This window comes from Marmota monax, unplaced genomic scaffold, assembly GCF_021218885.2.
Source record: "Marmota monax isolate L192 unplaced genomic scaffold, Marmota_monax_Labrador192_F-V1.1 WCK01_AAM20220418_F8-fsc00002, whole genome shotgun sequence".
In the NCBI taxonomy this organism is placed as follows: Eukaryota; Metazoa; Chordata; class Mammalia; order Rodentia; family Sciuridae; genus Marmota; species Marmota monax.
Window position 1 is genome coordinate 26,066,960 of NW_026693571.1, and position 25,408 is coordinate 26,092,367.

The 25,408-nt window shown below is 33.0% G+C and overlaps 1 protein-coding gene across 3 annotated transcripts in view; it reads right to left on the reverse strand.

Moving 5' to 3' along the window:
• The window catches only part of Ccser1 (coiled-coil serine rich protein 1), a 1,227,237-nt gene that overhangs the window by 762,315 nt on the left and 439,514 nt on the right, over positions 1-25,408 (reverse strand). For all 3 annotated transcript variants that reach the window (XM_058583852.1, XM_058583853.1, XM_046459067.2), the window contains exon 7: positions 888-965. In XM_058583852.1, the coding sequence (XP_058439835.1) occupies positions 888-965 (78 nt within the window). The remainder of the gene's footprint in view (positions 1-887; positions 966-25,408) is intronic.

Consider the following 25,408-nt stretch of genomic DNA (forward strand, 5'->3'; position numbering starts at 1 on the left):
CTCTATAATTATTCTTGTCAGGTCTTTTAGTCACAGCAGTGAAAAAGCTGACTAAAACAAACTTCAATAGCATAGAGTTTTGACATGAACAAGGAAAAATATCTCATAACAATAACACTTTTATGACAAATCATGAAAATCATGAGTCTCAAAAGTATGAAGTGCTGTTTTAAACCAAATTATATGGAAAGCAATTCAGGTGTCTACATCATTCCAATTTTATCAGTTTTTTCCTCATACTCTTAAGAATTGCCTTTATATAATTCTAATTATATTCACTTTTCTTGGTACAAATATAAAATAGTTGATCTCAAGCTTTGGCTTAAAGTGAAACACCTGTTCTTAAATGGGGAAATAATATACTTCATGTTTTTAATGTACATATAGCATCTCTACTCATAGCATTTAAATATTTATTTGCATATTCGCTTAAATACTTAATAAATATTTCAGAGAATGAGTCCATATTTCAAATCTTAATGTTGACTTTTATTTTGTAATGATTACATCATTACTTTTTGGTGACCTAGCATTGCTAACAAAAATGTAACTGCTGATAAGGCTTAAATAATTCATTCTAAACCTTTAACTTGAATTAGTATAAACAACAGACGTGAAACTCCTAAATCACATGCATCAAAGATTATGATAAAATCCCTGTATCTTAGATGTAGGGCAAACAACTGTTCCACAAAGTAGTTAACACCTTTACCTTCAGCTAGCAATAAAATAACAATGGAGAGAAAAAACAATGGTTTAAATATTTGAAATCATGTTCTTAAAGATTAAAACAGCTTACCTTGCTTCCTATGCATCAACTATCTAGTTTAAACTATTTTTTAACCTAAAAATATGAAAAAAAAAATTCTTTCTGGTTATTTCTTTACCTTGAAAGGCACTGGCTCTTCAGTGAGAGGACTAACAGGAAGCGAAGTGGTGCTGCTTGCTGGGCTCATGTCTGCACTCTGTGAAGAAAGAGAAACTACAATGAACAGGGGCCTTTCTGTAGTCATTCTTGCCACTCATACCTTAGAATCCAATGCTTCTTGTTATAAGAAACAGATAAATAAATAAGGACATATAAGAATCCAAATCATGATTATTTAATCATCGCTCATATAGAAATAGTTATCTGGGAAATTAATCAAACTATCATTCTTCATGGATCTTTTTAGTGTATTTCATTAAATATAATGGCTACCAAATTCATCTCATAAATACAAAGATATTTAGCATTATCTTTGCTGAACACATAGACTTGCATTTTCTTTTAAAAATTAATCTGTATCTGTAATGACCTATTACATTGCTATTTCAATGTCTTTTAGTTGATTTTGCAACATGCATCATGCATTTTTTTTCCTTCCACAGAAATTTAAGTTAATGGACCTAGCTTTATTTTTCATCATAGAAACCATATCTGTCAATAATATACAAATGAAAACTAAAGAAATATTAAATTTAAGAAGTTCCTATATTTATAGTTTCTGGTATTCTAAAAGCTCTCTTACATTTTTCTAGATAAAAAAATAAATACAAAGCATGTAATCAATTATAAGAGAATGATAGGAATGTTGTTAACACTGTCCTAATCCTTTGAAAATATAATCGATTAAAACTTCTTAAATAAGGGCTGGGGTTGTGGCTCAATGGTAGAGCGCTTGCCTAGCTGGGTTTGATCCTCCGCACCATATAAAAATAAATAAATAAAAACAAAGGTATTTTTTAAAAAAATCTTAAATAAAAGATTAACCTTTAAAAAGACATGGCCTTAGAAGTTCATTATTAATTTAATTTACAAAAAGCAAGAAAAAAGATACTAATAATAGGCAGCAACAGAAGATACTTCATTATATTCTTAACACATTCTCTCAGGATATTTTCCACTTAAGTAGATAAGCAAATACGAATTTGAAAATAATGTATGCTCATATTTTTCTACTTGGTTTCAAATATACATGCACACAAATACAGAAAAAAATTTCAATGAATTTTAAATAAAGAATTAATCTTGACTCAGATAAGAGAACAAGTTTGCCTAGATGGTACAATTGCTACACATTCTTAGTGTCTATTCAAACATTATTTCAATTCTTTTGATTAAAATGTACAATAAACTGAACATATTTTAGATAGCCATTAAGAGTACTTTAGATTTACTATTCCAGAAACCATGAATAAGAACTCTAAAATAGGAATGAAGATATTCAGTATAATTTTCACATAATATATTGCAACTATTTTAGAAATTGATATACAGCTACCTATTTAAAATGTTGATAGGATAACTCTAGTAAAATCAGAACAATACTTTTAATCTACTAAAAGTAGAAAATACATGTAGCAAATACTTGAATGAATTGCTCATTCTCTTTTATTTCTAAATTTATCTAGTGATTCCAGGATATTTAACTGATAAAAATTAGGAAATATTATCAATTATTGCCTGTCACTATCTGGTTACATGATACAAGAGAGAAGTAAAGCTTTTCTAATCAACTAAGCGATTGGAGGATTCTAATAGAAGAAATGAATGAAACTTTTTGCAGAAATAGAAAAAGATCATAAGCAAGACTCCTTGAGCTGCTTTTGTCAGTGTGAGATTTCACATGAGATTTTAAGCAAGTGACAGAAAAGATTATACACAGATGAATTATCTGATATTGACTCATAAAATTGATAGTCTGCATATCCTATTAATAAATCATCCCTTAAAAATGTATATTCAGGAGACAGTGGTAACATTCAGTTTTGGAAATTCAAAAGCCTGGATCATACTCTTGCAGATGAAAGTTTTTGAACTCCCATAAGACAATGAGCTTAAAATCAAGCTCTATAGCAAACTTTCTCAAGGGTAGAGGTCTCCTACAACTTCCTGGAAATAAATGTGTATAATTCTAAGGAATTTTGGAAAACAAGATTCCAAGCTTCATTGCCTCACACAACACTGATTATGTGAATGTCATTCTTAAAGAAAACTTTGTTCTGGCTTTTACTGTCAAATCCATTTTATAGTAAGTGTTACATTTTAGTTCTGTTGCTCTAAGGAAATCTTGAGATAAGTGTTTTGAAAAACAAATCAATCTACATGACAACATTTGATATACTGCACTAAATTATCGAGTTGAGAAAACATAAAAAAAATCAGAAGTATCTTCATTTATTATTGTTTCTCCATTTCCTTTTCAGTGTTCTATAATTTATGTGTCATTCCACTATGTTTATGCTTTTTTAGATAGAATTACAGTAAACGCTTGAAGATAAGTCTTTTCTGTACTTCATATTTTAATTCATTTGCCCTTTCCTTTGAAGATAGTAATATTGATGCAAGTGTCTACCAAAATATACATTAATGGCAGTTGTGGTGACTGTGCCTATAATTCCAGTTACTTTGGTGAGAAGGGAGGATCCAAGTTCAAGACAGCCTTGGAAACTTGGAATCTGTCTCTAAATAAAATAAAAAGATCTGTTGTAGCTCAGTGGTAAAGCATCCCTGAGTTCACATATATAATACATATGATAGACATTATATATATGAAATCCTTTTGTAAGTTACTTTTTGAGTTTTCAAAATGTAGCAATATATGTTAATTCACAATTTTCTTAATAAAATAATGCTAAATTATGGCTTCATTTACTCTTTTTATATTTCAGAGACTCTGGGAATGGTTGGTTGACAACAAAGTGAAAGTGAATCCCAAGAGATTCATTAATACACTTGGGCTTTGATATCCACTGAAGACTGCATTAGACATTTTTGTATAAGAAGCCTATCCCAAATCTAAGAAGTTTCCTGGCCTGGCTGGTTCTATATCCAACAGATAAACTGCTTCTTTCTGATGCTAAAGTGAATAAATAATATGAACCTAATATTTTTCTACCCTTAAAGTATTATTCCACTCAAATTAGCAGACTTCATTTCTATCTCATTTTGTCAACAATATTTTATTTTTCTCTGAATTGAGCTTCATGTTACCTATGTTCTTTAAGTTCAATAATAAAATCTAGACAGATATTTACTTTTGAACATTTTGTACATGTTCTGATGAATATCATCTTCTTCTCAATGCATGTTGCTCTCTAGAATTCTCTTTACTTGACTAATTTTAGAGAAACTACTTGCTACTTTGTTACTGCTGTTTCAGAAGATGAGTCTTCTATGCCATGGTTTGTATAGGTATCATCCATAGACACATGTGTTAAAGGCTTGGTCCCCAGACTGTGGCACTACTATTGGGAAGTGATGGATAGAGGCGGGGCCTCTTGGAAGGGGATATTGAGAACTAGCCTTTCTTCTTTCTATCTTTTACTCCCCAGCCATCATGTGGTAAGCAACTTCTATGACCACACACTATCAACCACTCCAAACAAATGGGTCAAATAACTATGGACTGAGACCTCCAAAACTGTGAGCCAAAATAAATCGATGTGATTCTGTAATCTGTATTTGGGGTAAAAATGGGAGTTCATAACCCACTTGAATCTAATGTATGAAATATGATATGTCAAGAGCTTTGTAATGTTTTGAACAATCAATAAAAAAAAATAAAAAAAGAAAAAAAAAAGAAAACAGAGAGCAGGAAGAGAGAAGATAACTTGATTATAATCCCCAGGGACTGTAGGTGACAGACACCGGGATGAGGAGGAGGCCTGGGGGGCGGGGTGTACCAATGGCTGCAGAGGTAGGCAAGTCTACACTGTGGACAAGGAGGAAACTGGAATTCTCCTTTGATGAACTGTGTGCTTGATGAGGTGGGAGGCAGATGTCTGCTAAAGATGAGTGGGGAGAAGGGAAAATAAAAAAATAAAAAAGAAAAAAAATGTGAGGTGATGGTTATGTTAATTAACTTGACTTAATCATTCTACAATGAATACATGTATTAAGACATCCCATTATGCCCCATACATATGTAATTTATATTTTTAATTAAAAATAAATGTTCAATAAACAATAAAACTTCTATAACCATTTCTGAGAAAAAAATAGAGGAAAATTGGTAATGAATATATAAGAGTTCTCTATACTTCCTCTGAAACTTTTTTTGTAAATCTAAAACTATTATAAGATTAAAACTTAAAAACACTTAGCAATATAACTGAGTTACTCAGGGTTATAATACATGATAGTCATTATACTCTTAGTTTCTAGGCTTTTATCGGAGTTCTTATAACTTTCATAAACACAAATTTTGACAGATCATTTTATCAGGATGCACAATATCCTCCACCAAGGAAACTTAATTATCCAAAGATCTCAGAAGTTGATGCTAAATTGTTTTGCATGCTTTTATGTTCCATGTGGAAGTGTTGAAGGAAAGCTTCAGCCATATAACATGATCTATTTGTTTGGGTCCTCTTAAGTTGCTTGGTAGAGTGAGTTTGCATTATTAATATTTACTGGAAGCTATAATTCCATATTATAGATTTATTAATTATGTTGTCCATGAAAGCATAATTAATGAATCTGTCTTATGGGATTAAAGCTTGTTTAAAAGAATTTTTTGAAGTAAAGCATGATCAATTGGACTAAAATTCTTTGGGTACATAAACAGATCTGAATATAAGTGAAATATTTTATTTTTTTAAGCCATCAGGTTAAGTTTTATAATTCTTTAGGTCTAATAATTTAAGGCTTACCCTAAAACCTAACTTAAGGGTGTATTAAAACAGTCCTAAAATTTTATAGAAATATACACACACATTGAAATGTATTGCTGCTATAACAATGTTATTCTTATGTAAAGTATGTAGGTAATTTTTATTTGTGTTATATCGATGATATACTATTCTTAATATTTTCATTTTTACACAAGAAAATACATTTATTCATACAGCTGTTCAACATGTATTGAGTATACTTAGGCTTCCATATGCTTAGATTTTAAGTTTTGCTGTGATTCACCCTGCTGGGAAGATGTGATCAGACTTGCTGTAGACCTAAGGACTTAGTAAGAAAAGGAATATAGAATATCTAATTGTGATACAGAAAAACATTTTTTATATGTAAACAGTATAATCAGTTCTAAAATGTGCTTTTTATCAGTCTTATACACCAGGGGCCAGGAGCCAATATACCTGGATTCCTCCCATCTAAGTGTCAACCACTGACCATCAGGCAAAACTCTATGAGGAACTATGAGAGCCATGGGAAGCTGATTCTAATCATTTCATCCCTTAAGTGGTAGGTGTCCAATGCCTACCTGTTTGGTAGCAGCAAACCACAGTGAGAACATCAGAAAATTGAGTTAAGTCCTAAAATCAGGAGCAATTCTTTGTGTCTAGGCCTATTTCCACAATGCTTTCCCTTCCAGTCACATCTTCTACCGGCTCCACTTTTTCCAAATGAAAATCAGGCATTTTCTTTATAACATCCTCTTATAGTTGTTATCTGCTATTTTTTTCTATCTATCACATAATTTATTTTAGCAACAGTTTTGTTTTCATGGGGGTGTGATTTTCGCCAAACTCTCAGTTCATGTGTTTTGAGAAATAACTAGGCACTTATAATAAATAGCTAGCCAATGTTTCCTACTAGACATACACACAAAAGGCACAAGAGACAAATTATTTAAAATTATTTAAATGAAGCTCAAATCTGAGAATTCGGTTGGAATTTTTAGAAAGGAAAGCTTCCATTCAATTAATGATGCTAAGGTCATAAAAATGTGTTTCTCTCTGAATTTCAGAGGCCACCAAGTGGATGGAACATCCCTAGGAATAAATCCAACAAAGGGCCAGTAAATCCAGGAAATGGAGAAATAGAATAAAAGTCTAAGGACATATAAGACATAGTGATGGTCCAGTTCTATTTTGCTCAATAAAACAGTGTGGCTAGGATTTGAGCATCTTTTCCAATCCAGTAATAAGCACTATAGCTGGAAAGTTGCTAGTTATAGAATGAACAGTTTCACATTGGCTGACATAGTGGAGCAGAGAAAGCCATGATACTACTCTATTCTAGAATAGGAAGGTAACAATATTTATGTGATAGAAAGATGATTTAAAAAATTAATTTCTAAATTTTGGGGGACTCATTTTCTAATTAGTTGGTCATGAGATTGAGTGGAAAAAAATGCCTGTATATAAAGCATATTTATTTTTTTAAAACATTTTTAGTTGTAGATGGACACATTACCTTTATTTTATTTATTATTATGTGGGGGTGAGGATTGAACCCAGTGCCTCACACATCTTAGGCAAGTGCTCTACCCCAGCACCTTTGTTATTTTTTTTTATTTAATACATTTTTAAACTTAGTTTTGACTCGTTAACATGTTCACTTAGTAAAAAATTCAAAAGATACATCTTTTTGCAAAAAAAAGTCTGTTTTTCATGAGTAGTTCCTAGCAATGCTGAGCCAACAAATTTTACTTTTTAACCTTCCACAGAAATTACATGCATAAAAATAGAAACACACACACACACAATTGTTTTTTTCTCATTCACATATATGAAAAAAATATATATATAAGGAATATATATATATATATATTCTAGGAATATATATATATATATTTTAGGAATATATATATTTTAGGAATATATATATATATATATATATATATATATATATATATATTTTAGGAATATATATATTTTAGGAACCCACATATGATAGCATAACTATACAAATAATCCTTAAGCTTGCCTTTTTGAAATTTTTTATTTTTTAGGATTATGTATGTATGTATGTATGTATGTGTGTGTGTGTGTGTATATATATATATATATATATATATATATATATATATATTTTTTTTTTTTTTTTTTAGGATAGCATGCTATACAAAGTGTCCTTAAGCTTACCTTTTTGAAATTTTTATTTACTTCTCTATATTGAGTTTCTTGATTTCATTTTAGGACTATCTCATAATGTATTTAACTGGCATTACATTCCCACTTCTGTATTATAAACAGAGTTAAAATTAATAAAACTTAATAATATTAGGGGCGGGGGCTGGGGCTCAGTGGTAGATCACTTGCCTAGCATGTGTGAGGCACTGGGTTTAATTTTCAGTACTGCATATAAATAAATGAATAAAATAAAGGTAAATCAACATCTAAGAAATATTTTTTTTAAAATGAGTAATATTAAACTATGCACATATTTATCTATAACATAACTTTTGTATATGGAATCATTGGTCTAAAAGATACATTCAGTTGTAATTTTCAGGGATATTAAAAATTGTCCTGCATAGAGATTCTATCAATTTACACAATGACATGAGACTTAGGAGTAAATATTCTTCCACTGTCTCATCATGTATTCTCCACCTGAAAAAAACATTTAGTACAGGAGGTAGGAATGTGGCTCAGTGGTAGAGCACTTGTCTAGCATGTGTGAGGCACTGGGTTTGATCCTCAGCACCACATAAAAATGAATAAAATAAAATAAAGGCAATGTGTTCATCTACAATTAAAAATATTTTTTAAAAGCATTTAGTACAGACATACAAGATGGTAGTTTTATTTGATGATAATCTTCCTAAAACTACAGAGAAAAACATAAATAATTTTTAAAATTAAATTTCTGTTTATCAATAATACGAGAGGGGAGAGATACACTATCCTACAAGAGGACTTGAATCAGTTTTGTTCTTATCTCTACTCTGATCATGTGGTACAGTTACAGTGAATCATCTCTTTATTGTTCTGTGACTAAATCAAAGCTGTGACTAACCCCCAGAATATATCAAATTAATGGGCCATAGCAAAGAAGTAAAGGTGGCTTGTTCCTTCAGAATGGATTCCAGAGGAAAATCATGAATTTGCTCTTAGTTTGGAATGTTCAGAAATTAAATTATATTAAGGGATGAGAAGGTTTTGTTGGATGATTCAAAGTAAATGAGTAAGAAACTTTACCAGGTATTGGTGAATACATTAACCAATGACAAAAACTAAAGTTGGCCTAAGAACTCAGGCTTATAACTTATTTGAATTTGTGCTTTTCAGTAACTAGAACTACTGGGAAAGCATTCCTGAGTTGAAGACTCATTTTTTTAGTATAAAGTTAGTTAGACAAAAGCAACTATATACACACACATGATGCTTATTATCAAGCTGTGGTAGTAAACATACAAGCAATATCAATCACCAAGATCCAGAAAATTTTCTCTTTATAACAGTGCTAGAGGTCAACCACAATGACAAAATTCACATTCTATTATTCACTAAAAAAATATAAAATCAACTACCTAAAGTACAGTTATTTCATGCCAGACAAACTACAATATAATGGAGAACAGAAAAAGCTAATCTTATTAACTATGTAATTTTCAAACCAGCTTCTTTTTGGGTGGTGGTATTAGTTATCTCACAATTACTAAGCTTCTTAATTTTATCTTGCTTCTTGTTTGCTTCAGTTTTAGGAAACTGCAGTTTTTAACCATATACCAAATTCTGAGAATTCATAATATTTGAACCTTATATTCTTGTACAAACACTTGGAGAATCAGTCCCTGTTTTAATTCATTTCTTTTCCCAGGGTGAAAAGTTCTGTCTCTGACCTCCCATTTCTGACTGGAGCCACACTAATTGCTGCCAGAACTCTTTATGCCTTGGTCTATGACTTACATCTCCCATTATCCATCTATTTATCTTATTGGATATTCTTGGTATCTTCAGCTGCTTTCAACAAGTCCCAATTAGATTCTAATTTTATTAACAACATTTAACAGACAGTACTGAGAACCTCTACCAAACCAGATACTGTGATGTGTGCTCAATAAAAACAGTCCCTGCCTTCAATTATCTTAAATTCATTGTGGGGACAAGCCAAGTACAAAACGTACAAACTAGAAAAAGGAATAAATGGATAGATTTGATTGATAGATGGATTGAGGGGTAAATAAAGAAAAAGGGAAAAAAAATCCACTGTCCAAAGACAGTCACTTATACAATATCTGTACTTTTTTCATCATTTTCTGTTTATAATTATTTATATCCTAAATTTTGCTTCTAACTACATTCTTAGTATTTTTCCTATATTCAAATTTTTTATTTTAGCTTATTTTATGATGAACTCGCAATTTCTATCATATAAATGTAACTTTATTCATCTTCCTAGAGTCCTTACTTTAGATACTTTTGCATTTTAATTTTTTCATACACCAAATTTTGTGATAACATGTATGTAAGTACTCTATCAATGATCTACATTCCCAGGCTTTTACAATAAAATTCTTAAAACATATCCTTGATTATTCCATTTAATACATTTATAGAGTTATAAACTCAGCTAAGGGCTATGTACATAATTGAATAACTTCACATATATTATCAATTTCACTCCAAGGCAAATATACTACTATTTGAGAAGGGATGTAGTTCCAAATGTATTGAACTTTGGGGGCAAAAAGATATATATATGCTTTTTAATATGCTCTGATGTACCAGCTGGTTAACTTTTAGGGGGAAAAAATCCCAGAACCTTACCCTGCATTGAAAAAACTTAATGGATTAAATTGTTAAATATAAAACCTATGAGAAACAAATACCTAAAGAAAATAAAAGTAAATATTACCTATCAGTTTTGTCAGTTGTCATACAATGGGAAGGGCCTTTCTAAACATAAACCTAAATAAATCACAAATTCAAAGATATGTTTTGCATATTAAAGAGAACATAAAATTACCAAGGAAAATATCTGGAAAAGTTGAGGACACTGATTCTTTCACTCTTGCTCTCCTTCCATGCAGAAGGAGCTCTAGTATATATTTGGGATGGATGAACTCAGTATGCATGGCTCAGCCTATTCCTTTTTCTTTTACTGCAGGATCACATGCAGAGAACATGTGTTCTCAATAGCTATGTAGCTGGCTTTTCACTGCTAAGGCCTGTGTAAGAGCTTTAAGTCTCAGATCACTAGGGGGTTTAACCTGGAAGGCTGTCTGCTGCTCCTGAGGGCTTTTCCCTCAGGCAAGGAGCTATTTTTATGTGGCCTTAAGAGATTTAAGAGATGACCTGTGCGATAAATGGGACTCAGCAAAGTCTATGGGCCCTAACAACTTCAGAAAAGACAAAGGCTATGGTAGCCTCAGTGAAAACAGAGATAGCTAGGCCTCTGGAGATGCAAACCACAGCTGATTGACCTTGAATGATATAGACAGGTTTTAAAGGAAGGAAAGTGTCTTTCCATTCTTGGGTTTTTCAAGTTAGTAGATAGGATAATACTTCTACTTTTAAATTGAAATACAGCTTAGTTCTTAGTTCTGGAATGACAAAAGAGTAAGTGAGAGTCAGCTTCTAGCATTAAATTCTGAAAGCCAGACCTCATAGTAATCCCTGACTCCCTGTATTTACCTGTTTGTGAGACCCTCCTCTTTAGGGCAGGGTGGATTTAATAACTTACTTGTAACAAATACAGCAAATGATGGTGAAGAAAAACACTACAAAAGAGCAGGAGTGGAAGCTGGAAGGTCACTTAGAAATAAATGTAATATGTTGACAGATGATGGTCATTTGGACAAGGTATTTAGTAGAAGCTGATGTTTTAGTAAGCTTTTTCACTGCTGTCACCAAAAGACCTGACAAAAAAAAATTAGAAGAGAAAAACTTTATTTGGGGGCTCATAGGTTTCAGAGGTCTCAGTCCATAGATAGCCAGTTCCATTCCGTAGGGCTCTCGGTGAAGCAGAACATCATGGTGGAATAATGTGGCAGAGGAAAAGTAGGTGAAGACATGGCCACCAAGGAGTAGAGAGAGACTAAGCTCATCTCAAAAATATATACCCCAAATGCATGTCCCCAATGACACACCTTCTCCAGCAACACCCTACCTGCCTATAGTCACCACTGAGTTAATTCCTATCAGAGGATGTTATGGCTTAGATATGCGGTGTCCTCCAAAAGCTCATGTGTGCAACAATGTAAGAAAGTTTAGAGGTGAAATGATTAGGGTATGAGAATCTTAATCCAATCAGTGATTTAATTCAATAATAGGAATTAACAGAATGGTAACTGAAAGCAGGTAGGGTGTGGGCAGAGGAGGTGGGTCTTTCGGTGCATGCTTTTGGGTACATGTTTTGTCTTGATGAGAAGATCTCTTTCTCTGCTTCTTGGTGCAAAGTCCTGAGCCACTTCCCTTCACCTTACTCTTCCACTATGACATTCTGCTTCATCTCGAATCCTGAGAAATGGAGCCAGGTATCTATGGACTAAGACCTCTGAAACCATGAGCCCCCAAGTAAACTTTTCCTCCTCTGTGTTGTTTAGGCATTCATTGATGAAATATGTAAAGACCTAGAGGAATGTTTTATGATAATGGGCAGCTGAATTCATACTTCTGTATGCTAAGATCAGTCTTTTTTCAACCAGAAAACTTTTTTAGAGGAGTTAATGGCCTTCAATCAGTTAGATCTAAGATGGTAGAGGGGAAGTTTTCCTGCTAACACTTGCCAAATTCATGCTCAGTAACACCACTGGTAGATAGAATTTGGCCATGGGAGAAACTTATGTCATAGTAACTGACAAATACTACAAATTTCTTTCTAGAGAGAAATAATCATAAAACACATGGAAAAGGTCAATTTCTAAATAGGGCTTGTTTTATGAACCCTATCTTCACTAAGCACTCAACTCTATATTGGTCTACAGTTTTGATTTAAAATAATCATAATCCTTGTTTGCACTGCTACATCTTCAGAAATTTCCTAACTCGGACTTTTCCCCCTTCAACCATTCTAGCATCCCGACATCAGATCAATTTTTCTGAGACATGGTTCTTTATGTCCAGCCTTTGATGAAGGATTTCAGGGTTACAAGTACAGCAGTGAATGAATTCTACACTTCTTAGACTGTCATTTAGACCTGCCAAAGAACAACCTTTTCTTTTCATTCTTATCATCCTTACTTACTTGAGTCCAACTGTCAAGACAATTATCAGCTGTTTTCTAACAATAGTTTTAACAACTATTATCATCACCACATTTAACTTTCTTTTAGCCTTAATTCTCTTTCCACCTGAGCATTTGGAAATGGCCTTCTCTAGTAAACCTGGTATCAAATATCATTAATCCTTTACAACTAGGGTCAAATGCTCACTTCTCCATAAAAACTTCCCTAATGTCTTCAACAGTAAGCATTACTGCATTTCTCTGAACTCCTACATTGCCTTCACCTCTTTGGTGCTTCTAACATGTTTTATCTAATTTTATTATGCTTTGTGAGTGTGTATACATCCAATTTCCTTGATAAATTTCAAGCTCCCTATGAATAGTGCATATATATTACACATAGTACACATGCATTCCTTAGAGTATAGGATAAAAAGGCTTTCATACAGTAGATATAGAAAATACCCATAAACTAATTGTTCCCCTTTAATATTTCTTTTAAGGAGTACCTCACATTATCCTATTGCTACCAGATTTGAGAAGCATTATGTTAATTAGCAAGTGAATGAATGAATGTATCCAATGACTTCTTTCTCCAAGAGTCTGTAGACTCACTTTGAGAAATGGGACTGAGGTTCTCTGAAGCAGGAACGTGCTATAAACCCCAGGATGCATCCATTGGTTCATAGCTCTTTGCTCACACTAAATCTCTTAGCCCAGAAAGCTCATTAACTGTATCCACCACTTCCCACAGAGTTACCTCATTTTCTTTCCCTTCACTGTGCAGTCAACCCTTAACTAGTATGCTGTCACTCATTTTTGTCTAGCTGTAATGGCCATTGTGTCAGTGCTATAATTGAACCCAGTGTATCACTATTTAAGTTTTAATCTACTACATGAAAACAAAAATTGTACATTTATGAGGTACCATTTGATGTATACTCTGTGCAATTCGTAATGGAGGATAACCATATGTATGTCTTCAAGCATTTTTTAAAGGTGAAAACATTAAAATCTATTCTTCTAGCTTTTTAAATTATGGAGTGCAATATTGTTATTCATAATTATCTGATGGAGTAGAACAACAGAACAGCTCACTTTTATCTATCTATAACTATACCCTAGTATCTATTTATCAACCTTTCCCAACCCCACCCTCCCCATTCTTTCCCCAGCCTATGGTAACCATCATTCTACTTGCAACTTATTTTAAACTCGACATTTGAGAGAGATTATGCAGTGCTTGTCTTTCTGTTCCTGACATACTTCACTTAACATAATGATATCCTGTTCCACCCAAATTGTTATGAATGACAGGATTTCATTCTTTTTTTTTTTTTACAAACAAATAGTTTTCCATTGTGAATATGTACCACATTTTCTTTATGTCTCTCTTCTCAAGTGATTCTTGAACTGTTTAGTTTATGTCTCAGCTCTTCTATTTACTCATTGTGTCACTTTAGGCCAGTTGCATATCCTCTTTGGACAACTGATTTCCTTCTGAAAAATGGCAACATTAATAGAACCCATTTTTTTAGGCTGTTGTGAGAAAAAAAAATGAGGAAAAACTAGTAAAAATGGAGTTGGTATACCCGATGGGCTGAGTAAGTGCTACGTTTTAGTGATTATCATGCTTTATTAAAATTATTTTTATATGTCTGTCAGCTAAGAATGTAAGTCAACTTCACAACAGCTTACTGTGCTTTTCATGTTTACATCATAGAAACTACCATTATTATTCACTTAGGATTTATTATGCAACTGAATTTAGATAATCAGGTTCAAACAAAGCCAAGTGTTTACTTTGGAAAGCCCTTATTTTGGTGAGTTCTGCTTATCAGAACTTATGTAACTTTCTTTTCATAGCTTTATCAAAAAATAGCAGTTTATCATTAATTTTAACTATAATAAAACATCAGCATATTAGAATATCCATCTTGTCATTAAAACTACAATGAGGCATTTTTTAATAATTTTTGAATATAGAACAGCTTGGCAAGAACTAATCAGTTACTGTGAATGTAAATAAATTTAGCTACAGAACACAGGTGCATATATCTATGGACATTATTCACCTAGACTAGGGGCATAATTTATTTTCAATTAAAATGAAATGAAAATATAAAATCAGCATGATGCTAAGCCAAACTTAATGTTTACTGCCTATAAATTAAAGCTTGTTGCTTTATAATTACTGATATTTATAAAAATATAACAATGAGTTTTATAACAATATAACAAATGAGTTTTTAATAAGGATATGTATTTAATTCAAGAAAACACAGAATTTTATTTATTAAAATTATTATTTAAAATTAATCATTAAAGTAATTTAAATAGTATTGAGGCATTCACTTATTCCCCTAGGATTCTAGATCTTTTGTCATATCCATTTCTGAATAATCAATCTTAATATGACTATGCACATAATAGAGTGGTTGCACTCACAAAGTATGATGGAAATCTTATGCTACAATGTAAAGATTCAAAAATAGAAATATCACTAGTTAGAGCATCAATGTGTAAGTATTTAGTTCAATAATATGAATAAATGAAATAAAATAAAATGTCCCAATGAAAAAAGAGAACTTGTTTTCCCTTCTGACATTCAAAACTGCTCAGATTCACTTAAAAGAGCTAATGAAAGTAATGAGACCACAGATAATTCTCATATCACCATAAGCTCACAATCAGGACTATTACATGTTCCTCCTCTGTAAACAAGGTTTGTCCCATTCTTTACGCCTTTCAAGATCTATATATTTCGAGTGTTACTTAACACTTTCATGTGTTACTTACCAGTGGGGATATGTTCTAAGCAATGCATGGTTAAGCAATACTGTCACTGTGAGAGTATCAGAGCACTTAAATCCAGATGGCTACAGTGTCACTAGGCAGTGTAGTCATATGAGAGCAATATGATATATGCAGTCCACAGTTGACCAAAATGTCCCTACGTGGCACATGATTAACAGTATCTACCCAGAGTAAGCTCATGAAGAGAACTTTTAAGATCTGTTTCTGCTTCAAGCCCTAGGACTCAATATGCCCCCAAATTGATAATGTACAATAAAAGTACAATACTATTATCTAATTTCTACAAGTTGGTGATTTGGTTTATACATTAATTCTCTATAATATTACACTGTACTCGATGCACTTAAAATTTCTTTAGCCTCGCATCACAAAATCCATCATTTATGCCCAAACTTTTATTGAAAATTGATGAACTTATCAAGTTCACATTACTGGAAGCTTTTACTCAAAACACTGTATCCTGTACACTTTAATTTCTTTTTAAATTTTATATCTTTTAATTCCCCCAATGGTTGGCAAAGCATTTAAAGATAAGAAAAAAAAATCTGGATGAGCACACATAAGAAAAGTCTTTTCTAATTCTGTTCTCCCTACATGCCCTCTAAAGACAAAAGAAAGCAACAGCTATAGCTCAGTAGCAGAATGCTTGCCTGGCATGCGTGAGGCACTGGGTTCAATCCTTAGCACCACATAGAAATAAACAAATAAAAAATAAAGGCATTCCATCTATTTACAAATATAAAAAAATATTTAAGAAAGAATGCAAATTAGTGGTAAACTGTAGCTCACTGGCATTCATATTTGATAAGAAAGTAAATGATTTCCAAACATATTTTCTATTCTGTAAAATTGAAGATGGTGGCCAGCATTTTAAGAATGCTGTATTTAAATTGGTCTCATAAATTAAAACACACAGACGCACAGATCATGCAGTGAAAAGGTGCCAAATTGCACTGCCTTAATGGAGCTGTTTATATTGAAGGGAATGTTTGGCAGAGGTTGGCACATTTAATAGGCACTCTGACTCTTTGTAAAAATTTTAAGATTTTAAAAGTGCCTTTCAGCTCCGGAAATTTTCGTGAGGGGAAAAACAATAAACCGACATGCAATCATTTTCCATGCCCCGTCCCCTCCAGAAAATAAGGCCTTTTGAATCCTCAGGTTTGTCTGTGGCACAAAGTATCCCATTGGCCCTGGGAGTTAGGGAGAACACAAAACATACTCAAGTTTTCTGAGCTACTTTCAATCGACCTTTTCTCTTAATTAAGCAGGGAAAGTTAGCAAGGTACTGAAGACGGAATAAATCAGCAGCCCGCCAACACTAAATGACTATCTACTCAAACTCTGCAGCTTCCTGACTGTAAGCAGCTCATAACATAAATAAAAGTTTCTACAGAGAAAAAACATAAGTTGTGCTTTTCAATTAATCTCTTAAACATGAAGTCTCAAACCCTGGTAATTAGCAAAGTACCTAATTCATGATAAGTACTCTATAATTATTATTCTTCCCACTCAACAAGATGATGCAGCAAATTTGGAATTAATTTCACAATTTCTGATTCTGAGTTCAGAGTCTACATCTACCACACTAGCCATTATTCTCTTTCAGGTAATTTATCTTACTTATGACTGTTAAGGTAACAAAAATTCCTAAATCACCATCACACTTTCATTGTCATGAAGATTGTTCACAGGGTTTTTAACATGTTTGTGCCCTTGTGCTAACCATTATTTAAAAAAACGGACAGTAATTGTCCTTCTTCACCTTCCCTCCCCCTTTTCTCTCTCCTTCTTTCTTTCTTTGTTCCGTGTTCTCTTTCTGGTTTATTCTTTTTCTCTCAGTATTAACTAGTATTATATTAGGGTGATTGAGACAAGGAAAGGTAAGTGAAAACTGATGACCTTATCAAGTTCATATTATTGGAAACTTTTATTCAAAGCACTGCATCCTTGAACTTAACACTTTAATTTCTTTTTTAATTATACATCTTTTAATTCCCCCAATGGTTGGCAAACATATAAAGATAAGAAAATCTGGATGAGCACACATAAAAAAAAAGCATTTTACAATGACTGCTAAAAGTTACACTATGTAAGTGGCCAGAGTGGGATTAGGCGTCTGAGGGCTTGAGTCAGGTATCTTGAAAGAGAAAATAGGGAACTTCAGAAGAAAGCACATTACTTCATATTCTGGGGCCATAGTTTATGTGGTGTCAGTTTAGCAGGAAATTGAAAGTTTAATCTCAAATAATCATTTCAGGAAATATAATAACCAAAAATTGCTTAGAGAGAGAGAGAGAGAGAGAGAGAGAGAGAGAGAGAGAGAGAGAGTTATAAAAAATTAAGGAGGTAACAATGTGATTTCTGCCTGCGGGAAAGGATGAGATGATGAAGAGAGGAGGTCCTGTGGCCTACGGTCTCTGTGACTTTGGAAGAAAGGATGAGGAAATTAGGATAGGAGGAGACAACAAAAACGAACTTAGAGAACGGAAGAATATCTGCCATGCAGAACAAGAAGCTTCTCTGAGGCAGAATTTATGATCAGTTTGAAAGGACGATGATTATTTCTTCCAGTGGGAGAGTTTTGGACAGACAATACAAGAAACTATAAAAGAGCCCCTTCTTTAAGGATTAAAAAAAATGATGACAATTGTCCTGTAAAGGAGCCATGATTGGATCACACGTGTGACTAATTAAAACAAATAAAACAAATAAAAATAAAAGAAGAAGCAGTGATCATCAAACTAGACTCACATTTGAAATAGTGATGGAGCAAGCCGACTAGCATTTGGTCTGTTCTCTTCATCTTTCTCAAGTGTTCCTTGACCCCTGCTATTAGTTGGATGTGGTTCTTCCTCAACAGGTTCATGTGTCATAAGCTTGGTCCCCTATATTGAGAGGCAGTGAGAACTTTAAGAGGCTGTGGGCTAGTGAGAGTTGGGTAGTTCATTTAGGGTACTGTGCTTGGGGGAGAGTGAGATGTTTTTGTGGTACTCTGAATTAGTTACTGAGAGAAATTGTTATAAAAGAGCTAGTCTGGCCTTTTCCTGCACTCTGGTATCTATCAGGCCACAGGATCCCTTCATGATGGCACTTGCCATCATGAAGGCCCTCACCAAAATAGTCACCACGCTGTTTGATCTATCAGCCTCCACCACAAATGTAAGATAAATAAAGATATTTTCTTAATAACTTTCCTAGCCTCAGGTATTTCATTATAGTAACAGAAAATGGACCAATGTAGTCCCATCTCCTACCACAGTCCTCTAATTCCCTTTCTGTGTATTGTGACTTCAATTATAATTTATTATTATATTTATTATACTAACATTTTTAGGGATTACCATCAACTGCAGAATATTAGTTTCTGACAGTAATCATTTCTGCTGGCTCCACAGACTGCTTCCATATGTGACACCTGCATTGACCACTATATTTTAACCAGCTCTGTATATGCCTTACCCAAGTTCATGCTTGTTTTGCTTCTAAAGACTTAAAACTTTATAATTCATCCTTCAGAAGATTACCCTGCAAACTGTTTTCTTCTTCTGTAGGAGTTATTAGATGATCCTGGGCAGCAGTATTACCCTTCCATCCCTCACCTGCCTCCTGTTCTGTGCAATAGAATTATAAGGCAATTCCCTTTACCTACAGTTAGAACAAACTCTGAGGTGTAATTTATCTTCCAGAACTTTCCACAGAATCAGGATGTTTCTGGAACTTCAAGTGAGATCTCTCTATTCCCTGACTCTTGTCTTCCTGTTACAGTTTTCTCCACTCTTATTGGCTTCTCCTGGGAGCACTTACCATCAATCTCTCACACCTGAACTATAAGCTCAGGTTCTACTAATTAGAGCATCCAATCTATGGCACTCCTTGAATCTGGGTACCATGATAAATTATTTTTGAGGACTCAGCACCAAGCCTGTCCCTGGCACAGAGCAAATATTACATTAAAGATAAGAGAATAACATTTGTATTGGATGTTATAAGTCTTATTTCAATTTTATCTATATTAATAAACATTTAAAAAATAACTCTTTTTTTAACCAGATACGTTGGGTAGTATAAAGGATTGTTTTTGAAACATGGAGAACTTCTAGTTCCTTAACATACCACTATTTACTTAGACAACTTAAACTGTGACCTATTGAATGCCCAAGAGTATTCAGAATTCCAAATAATTTGTTCATCATTCCCAAAGGGCAAATGTAACCTTGCTTCCCCCTCTCCAAATCTTTTTCTGTGTTTTATGTATTAATTTGAATGTGAAAAGATTGATAGAGGAAATATCTTTTAGTTTGAACTCATATATATTTTCAGCATTTCCAAAGACTAAAATATCACAAGTCCTTGAAAACAGAATTAAGTACAAATTAAGAAAGTCTGTCAGCTCTAAGTGGTTAGGTAAATGTGTGTGTGTGTGTGTGTGTGTGAGTGTGTGTGTGTGTGTGTGTGTTTTTACCATGGCCTACTTGGCATATGTAAGAGTGTTTTAACTCAAACACTACTACTCAGGTTTACTTTATCTTTCTTAGCCTAGATACATATACACTATCTTCTAAAGTAAGCAGCTTTATAGAATGGCAATATAAAACTATTGTCAGATATGCATTTGAGTAAAAAATGTTTATAGTCACTCTTAAGGTGCCTCAGAATCTGAAAGCACAATCGATCTATCAAATAGTAATTTTATAAATAACTTGCATGACCAAGGTAGATATTTCATTTAAAGGGTTTAAAATTTCCACAGATGCATCTGTTAAGTAGATTTGTCATATTTTTCATCTAAATATATGAATAAAATGATTTAATATTGTGAAAACAGGTTCACAGGAGAACATGAAGGCCACCATTAGGCATCATCTAGCATGGGAATTAACAAGGTCATTTATTTGAAATATCTCCTAGGTCTTCTTTACTTTTCCTAGGGGCTAATATTAATTGCAACTTTTGAATTCAGTATATTTGCATTAAGGTACAGAGATATGATAAGGTAACAAGTGTATAATTTTGTGGCAATTAGTGCAATAAGTCTAGCAAATGATTTCAAATAATCCTTGTGACATTATGCAGTATATATTATTAAATGTTCTCATACAAGTCTAAGGTACAGCATTTTTATATTTTATAGATTTTTCAGAAAGAGACCACACACACACACACACAATTTAAATATTGAGAAATTATTTAGTAAAGAATAGAGACCACATAAGGGTATAAAAACGACAATAAAGGGTAGGGGAAGATGTGGAAGTCTTGGGTGATTTTCCTTGGCCACAGTTCCTTAAGGAGGTATACAGACATCCTTGACATTTGCCTCAAGGTAAACTCCAGAGTTAGGAAAACAGGCTAATGCTGACTACTGCTCTCAGATATTTTGGCCGTATCCACTATCTCAGAAAAAAATGTCCACTAATAATCTATGCTTTTCCATTTAAGGAAATGTTTATGAATATCAAGTTTTCCTGGTTTTTTGAACAAAACTCACCATCAGCCAGGCCACCTTGATATAGGTGTGTGGTGGGAATGGGCTCCAGAGTTAGATCAAAGTAAGAACCTAGGTATCACTGAAATATCTCTCTCTCACTTTCAGAAAAGTATTTCCCTAGAGTACGAAGTAATCATGGTTCATGTTGGGCAACTACTGATCATGAAATATATGTTCTCAAGAATTTTATACTAGAGACATTTAACATTGAGAGAAGAGAATTCTGAAGTGCTTCTGTGAATAATATACTCATGTCTAACATACCTGGAAAAGAACTATTCTTCTTTCTCTTCTCATAATTGTGAATATCTTCTCTGAAGGAGCTGAAACTAGTTTGCTAGTAGTCTGGGAGAAAGGCAATGGGCCAGAAAATTATAATAGTTTTAGACCCAGTTATGAGATATAGTTTCTTTTACTTTTAAAAAGTACTTGGTTGATGTTTTGTGATGACAGAGATCCATCACTAGAAATAAGCTACCATGAGGAACAGTCTTCAAAGTATTCAATTGGCAGAAGAAAGGAGATAAAACCAGGGTGAGGAGACTCCACTTTACTCTTCAAATCTTGTGGATACTGACCCTTCTGGTGTGGCTTTGAAGCATTTGTCCAAATGTTTTCTCATTTGGGGAACTATGAGAAACTTTCAGAACATTGGTGTTTGGGCTAATTCTTGAAGCTTTCAGTTAAGTCCTTAAGGAAGAGTTTTGCTTGGATTAAAATTTATTCACTGGAAAGCAGGGAAGGGATTAAATACAGTAATGCCTAAAGAGATTCTTCATGTTTCTGGCTACAATTTAAACTTATTTAAAGACCAATAACTTGAAATTTTGGGGGTTAGAAGAGTCAAGTTTTCCACTTCAAGATATAGATAAGAGCAGAGATAGGGAAACTAGGTGGGAATATTTGATTGAAGTAAAAAGAAATAATTTAACTTCATATTTCTACCAAATTCCTTTAGTTAAGAACTGTTCACCTAGTAAACAAAATTTATTTATGAAATGCAGTTTGTGAAGTATAGAGTCATTTAGAGTGAAATCCTATAATTAAACCAATATTCCTCCCACTAAATCTCACTCATAGGAAGGGGGTTGTTAAAGTTGTGCAGCCTGAAAGGAAGCTGTTTTACCATGGGCCATGGTAGATACAAAAATAAACGTGTTACTCTTCTCCTGCTCCAGTAAAATGGAGCTGCCAGATTGGCAGAGCAAGCAAGGTAGTCAAGTACCAGACTGAGAAGTATTTACTATTATTTTTCAGCAGAATACGAAACATGCTATGCATCAGTACCCAATGTTTTGTTTTCCAATTTTCTGAATGAAAATTTTTTATGGTAGTAGTCTTTCCAATTTTCCACCTATCAGAAATTGTTTATCCTGGGTAGAGAGGGAAAAACTCTTTCTTTGGCTCATAAATTGTTATATTCTAACAGGACAGAAAAGACTACACTTAAATGCTGACCCTTAACTGGAACTTGCCTAAGTTACTATATAAGTCTTTGTTTTGTCTCATTCTGAAGAAGCTATAAATACCTTTGATGGGCATAATTACTTTTGGAAATGGCCTGTAAGTGAGAAGAATGTGTGTCTTCATGCTGGATATATAAAGTATAGTTTATAGGGGTCACTTTGACACCCTTATATGCATTACATTCCTAAATGAGCAATAATTTTATTCTTCTTTCCAAATTTTTTTTGTAGGAATAGATAATTCTGGAAAATTCACTGGGATCTCTTAGGAAATTTTCTTCAATCCCAAGAAGGAAATAGAGTGATAGCTCCTCTTTTTTAGGGTTTGGCAAGGTCTGCAGGAGTAGCTTGGAAATGCTGCTGCCATCTTGTTCCTGCCTAAAGTTGATGTCATCACCAGTAATCACAAGACAGAATTCTGTAAAAAGCCTGGGTCTTGGAAGACATGGCAGACCTTCAGATCAAAACATCAACTATCTAATATGTTATCACTGGGTGGAACTATGTCCAAAACTCAAATGCAACCATAACTGCTTATAACTCTTTATAAAACTAATAATATTGGTGAGTAATTATAGCCCATTCCAATTTATTTTCTATTTTTCCTTGGATCCCACAATTCTAAACCAGAAAACTGACATTTATGAAGTATTAGATAAGCCTAATTTAAAATAGAATGTGTAAAGACATCTCAGGACTTTCCTTATAGCTCTAAGAGTCTACAAACCTGAACAAATAAAAGTGAGGACAATAATAATGGATAGGATATTATCTTTTAAGTGTGTGTAGCCTGGCAGACTCTATGATAGTTGCAACCTAAGAAAATTAAAGCTTAATAAAACCTGTATTTCAAACCTAAGTCTCTCTGATTTTGACATTATTCTTTCCCAGACACAAAATATTTTCTTGAAGAAACAGATTGTATCCAACAATAAAGTGAAATGACATAGCTATAGCCCTTGCTACACAATATTGTAAGCATGATCACTACTTTTCTAATATTGATAATGTTATAAGACTTTATTTTAAATTTTGGAAGGTGATGAGAAGCTGGTAATTCAAAACATAATAATAGAATCAATCAAACTCAGAGTATTCTTCAGAGCACAAACAAAGCATGACAATTTGAGGCTATGGGAAAGCATCTTTTGTGGAATTGCTTAGAACTATATTAGAGGAAAAGACTGAAAACAAGATAGCAATTATTTTGTTTCATTCTTCCTTGAGTCAAAAAAACATGGCTCAGAAGACAATTTCAGACTATTAAAAACCACACAATCTCTTATTAATTGACTAGTTGAAACAATCTTTTCTTATTAATTTTATCAAAACCCTAATTTCACCATTTTAGGAATGTATTACTTTTTTTCTTGACTCAAATGTGTATGCTATTTTCTTTTAGACAGTTTAAAAATAAAAGCATAATTAATCATTACAACAGAAAATAGTTTTAAGTACATATATTCAAAAAATAAGATGATGTTTGTTCCAAAGCAATTCAATTAGAGCTTGTCTATTTTAAAACCATTTTCATTGTACAAATTGTTAATTTCCCCTCTAAGATTTTTCATAATGAGATTATTTAGCAAATGGTAATTTTTTAAATTGTGGTTTAAAATGACTCGGAGATTAATGAAAGTCATTCTCCATTACTGTTATGAATTTAGCTAAACTATGATTTATAAGAGGATGTGGAAAATATGGATTAACTAAGAATAATATGACTGCCATTAGGCAATGCAGTCATTCATCGTAATTTCATGTTTAAAAATAACCTGTGAAAGATATATTTTGCTGTCAGATTATAAAAATTAAAGAAAATGTTTGCAAAATTTAACAATTAAATTTAGTCACACATTTAGGGTTATTTAGTAATTCACAAAAAAAGAGACTATACAACAACACTTATATAGTCACCAAATTCTGAGAGTTTACATAAGTTGTTACATATTCAAGAGAAAACTAGCCATGGATCTCCATGGACATTACTAGTGTTCAACAATAGCCAGTTCCTTGTAACAAGGAAGGAGACAGACTCTTCCTTTCTCTCTCCCTTGGGTAACACTTAGCACTAGTGCTGGGTATATGCACTTCCAGAATAGAGCTCAGATGAGCCAACATGAGCTGGATATGTGTTCTATTGGGAAGCTGTGGTGACTAGGGAGATGAAGCTGTAGGCTATAATGTGCCATCAATAGCTCAGGGCCCTAAATGATTTGTGGAATCAGCGTACTCACTACATAACTGACATATAACAAAGCAACAAGTAAAATTTTGTTTTGTTAAACTGCTGAGACTTTGCATTCATCTCTTAGTGACCTAACATAACCTATCCTGACTGATATATGATACAACTCTCTGTAATGTTAAGATAAGGAGAAAGAAGCCAGTCCAAGATAAGCTACTTGAAGCCTTGATTAAATAATTAAGATACACTCTAATATTAGAAATCATAAAACATCATTTCAACGTAATGTTTTGTGAAAGTAAGCAAAATAACCACTCATATAATTAGGTGTACAACCAGCATTTGCTGAACATATGACAAAATACACCACTAAAATTTTCCTGCATATTTAGAGCGCATTTGCTACATGTAATTTTAAAAGCATGTATTTTAGTACAACATTCTTCCAAGAAATATTATCTTTCATTTTATTTTTATTTCAAGCAAAGCACAGATCATCTCCAGGTTGAAATAAGCCTTAAATAAGCCTGTGAGTAATAATTTATAAATAATAGATTATATTTCTTGGTTTGTTTTATTTTTTTTCTGTCTTGCATCTTTCTTTCCCCCTA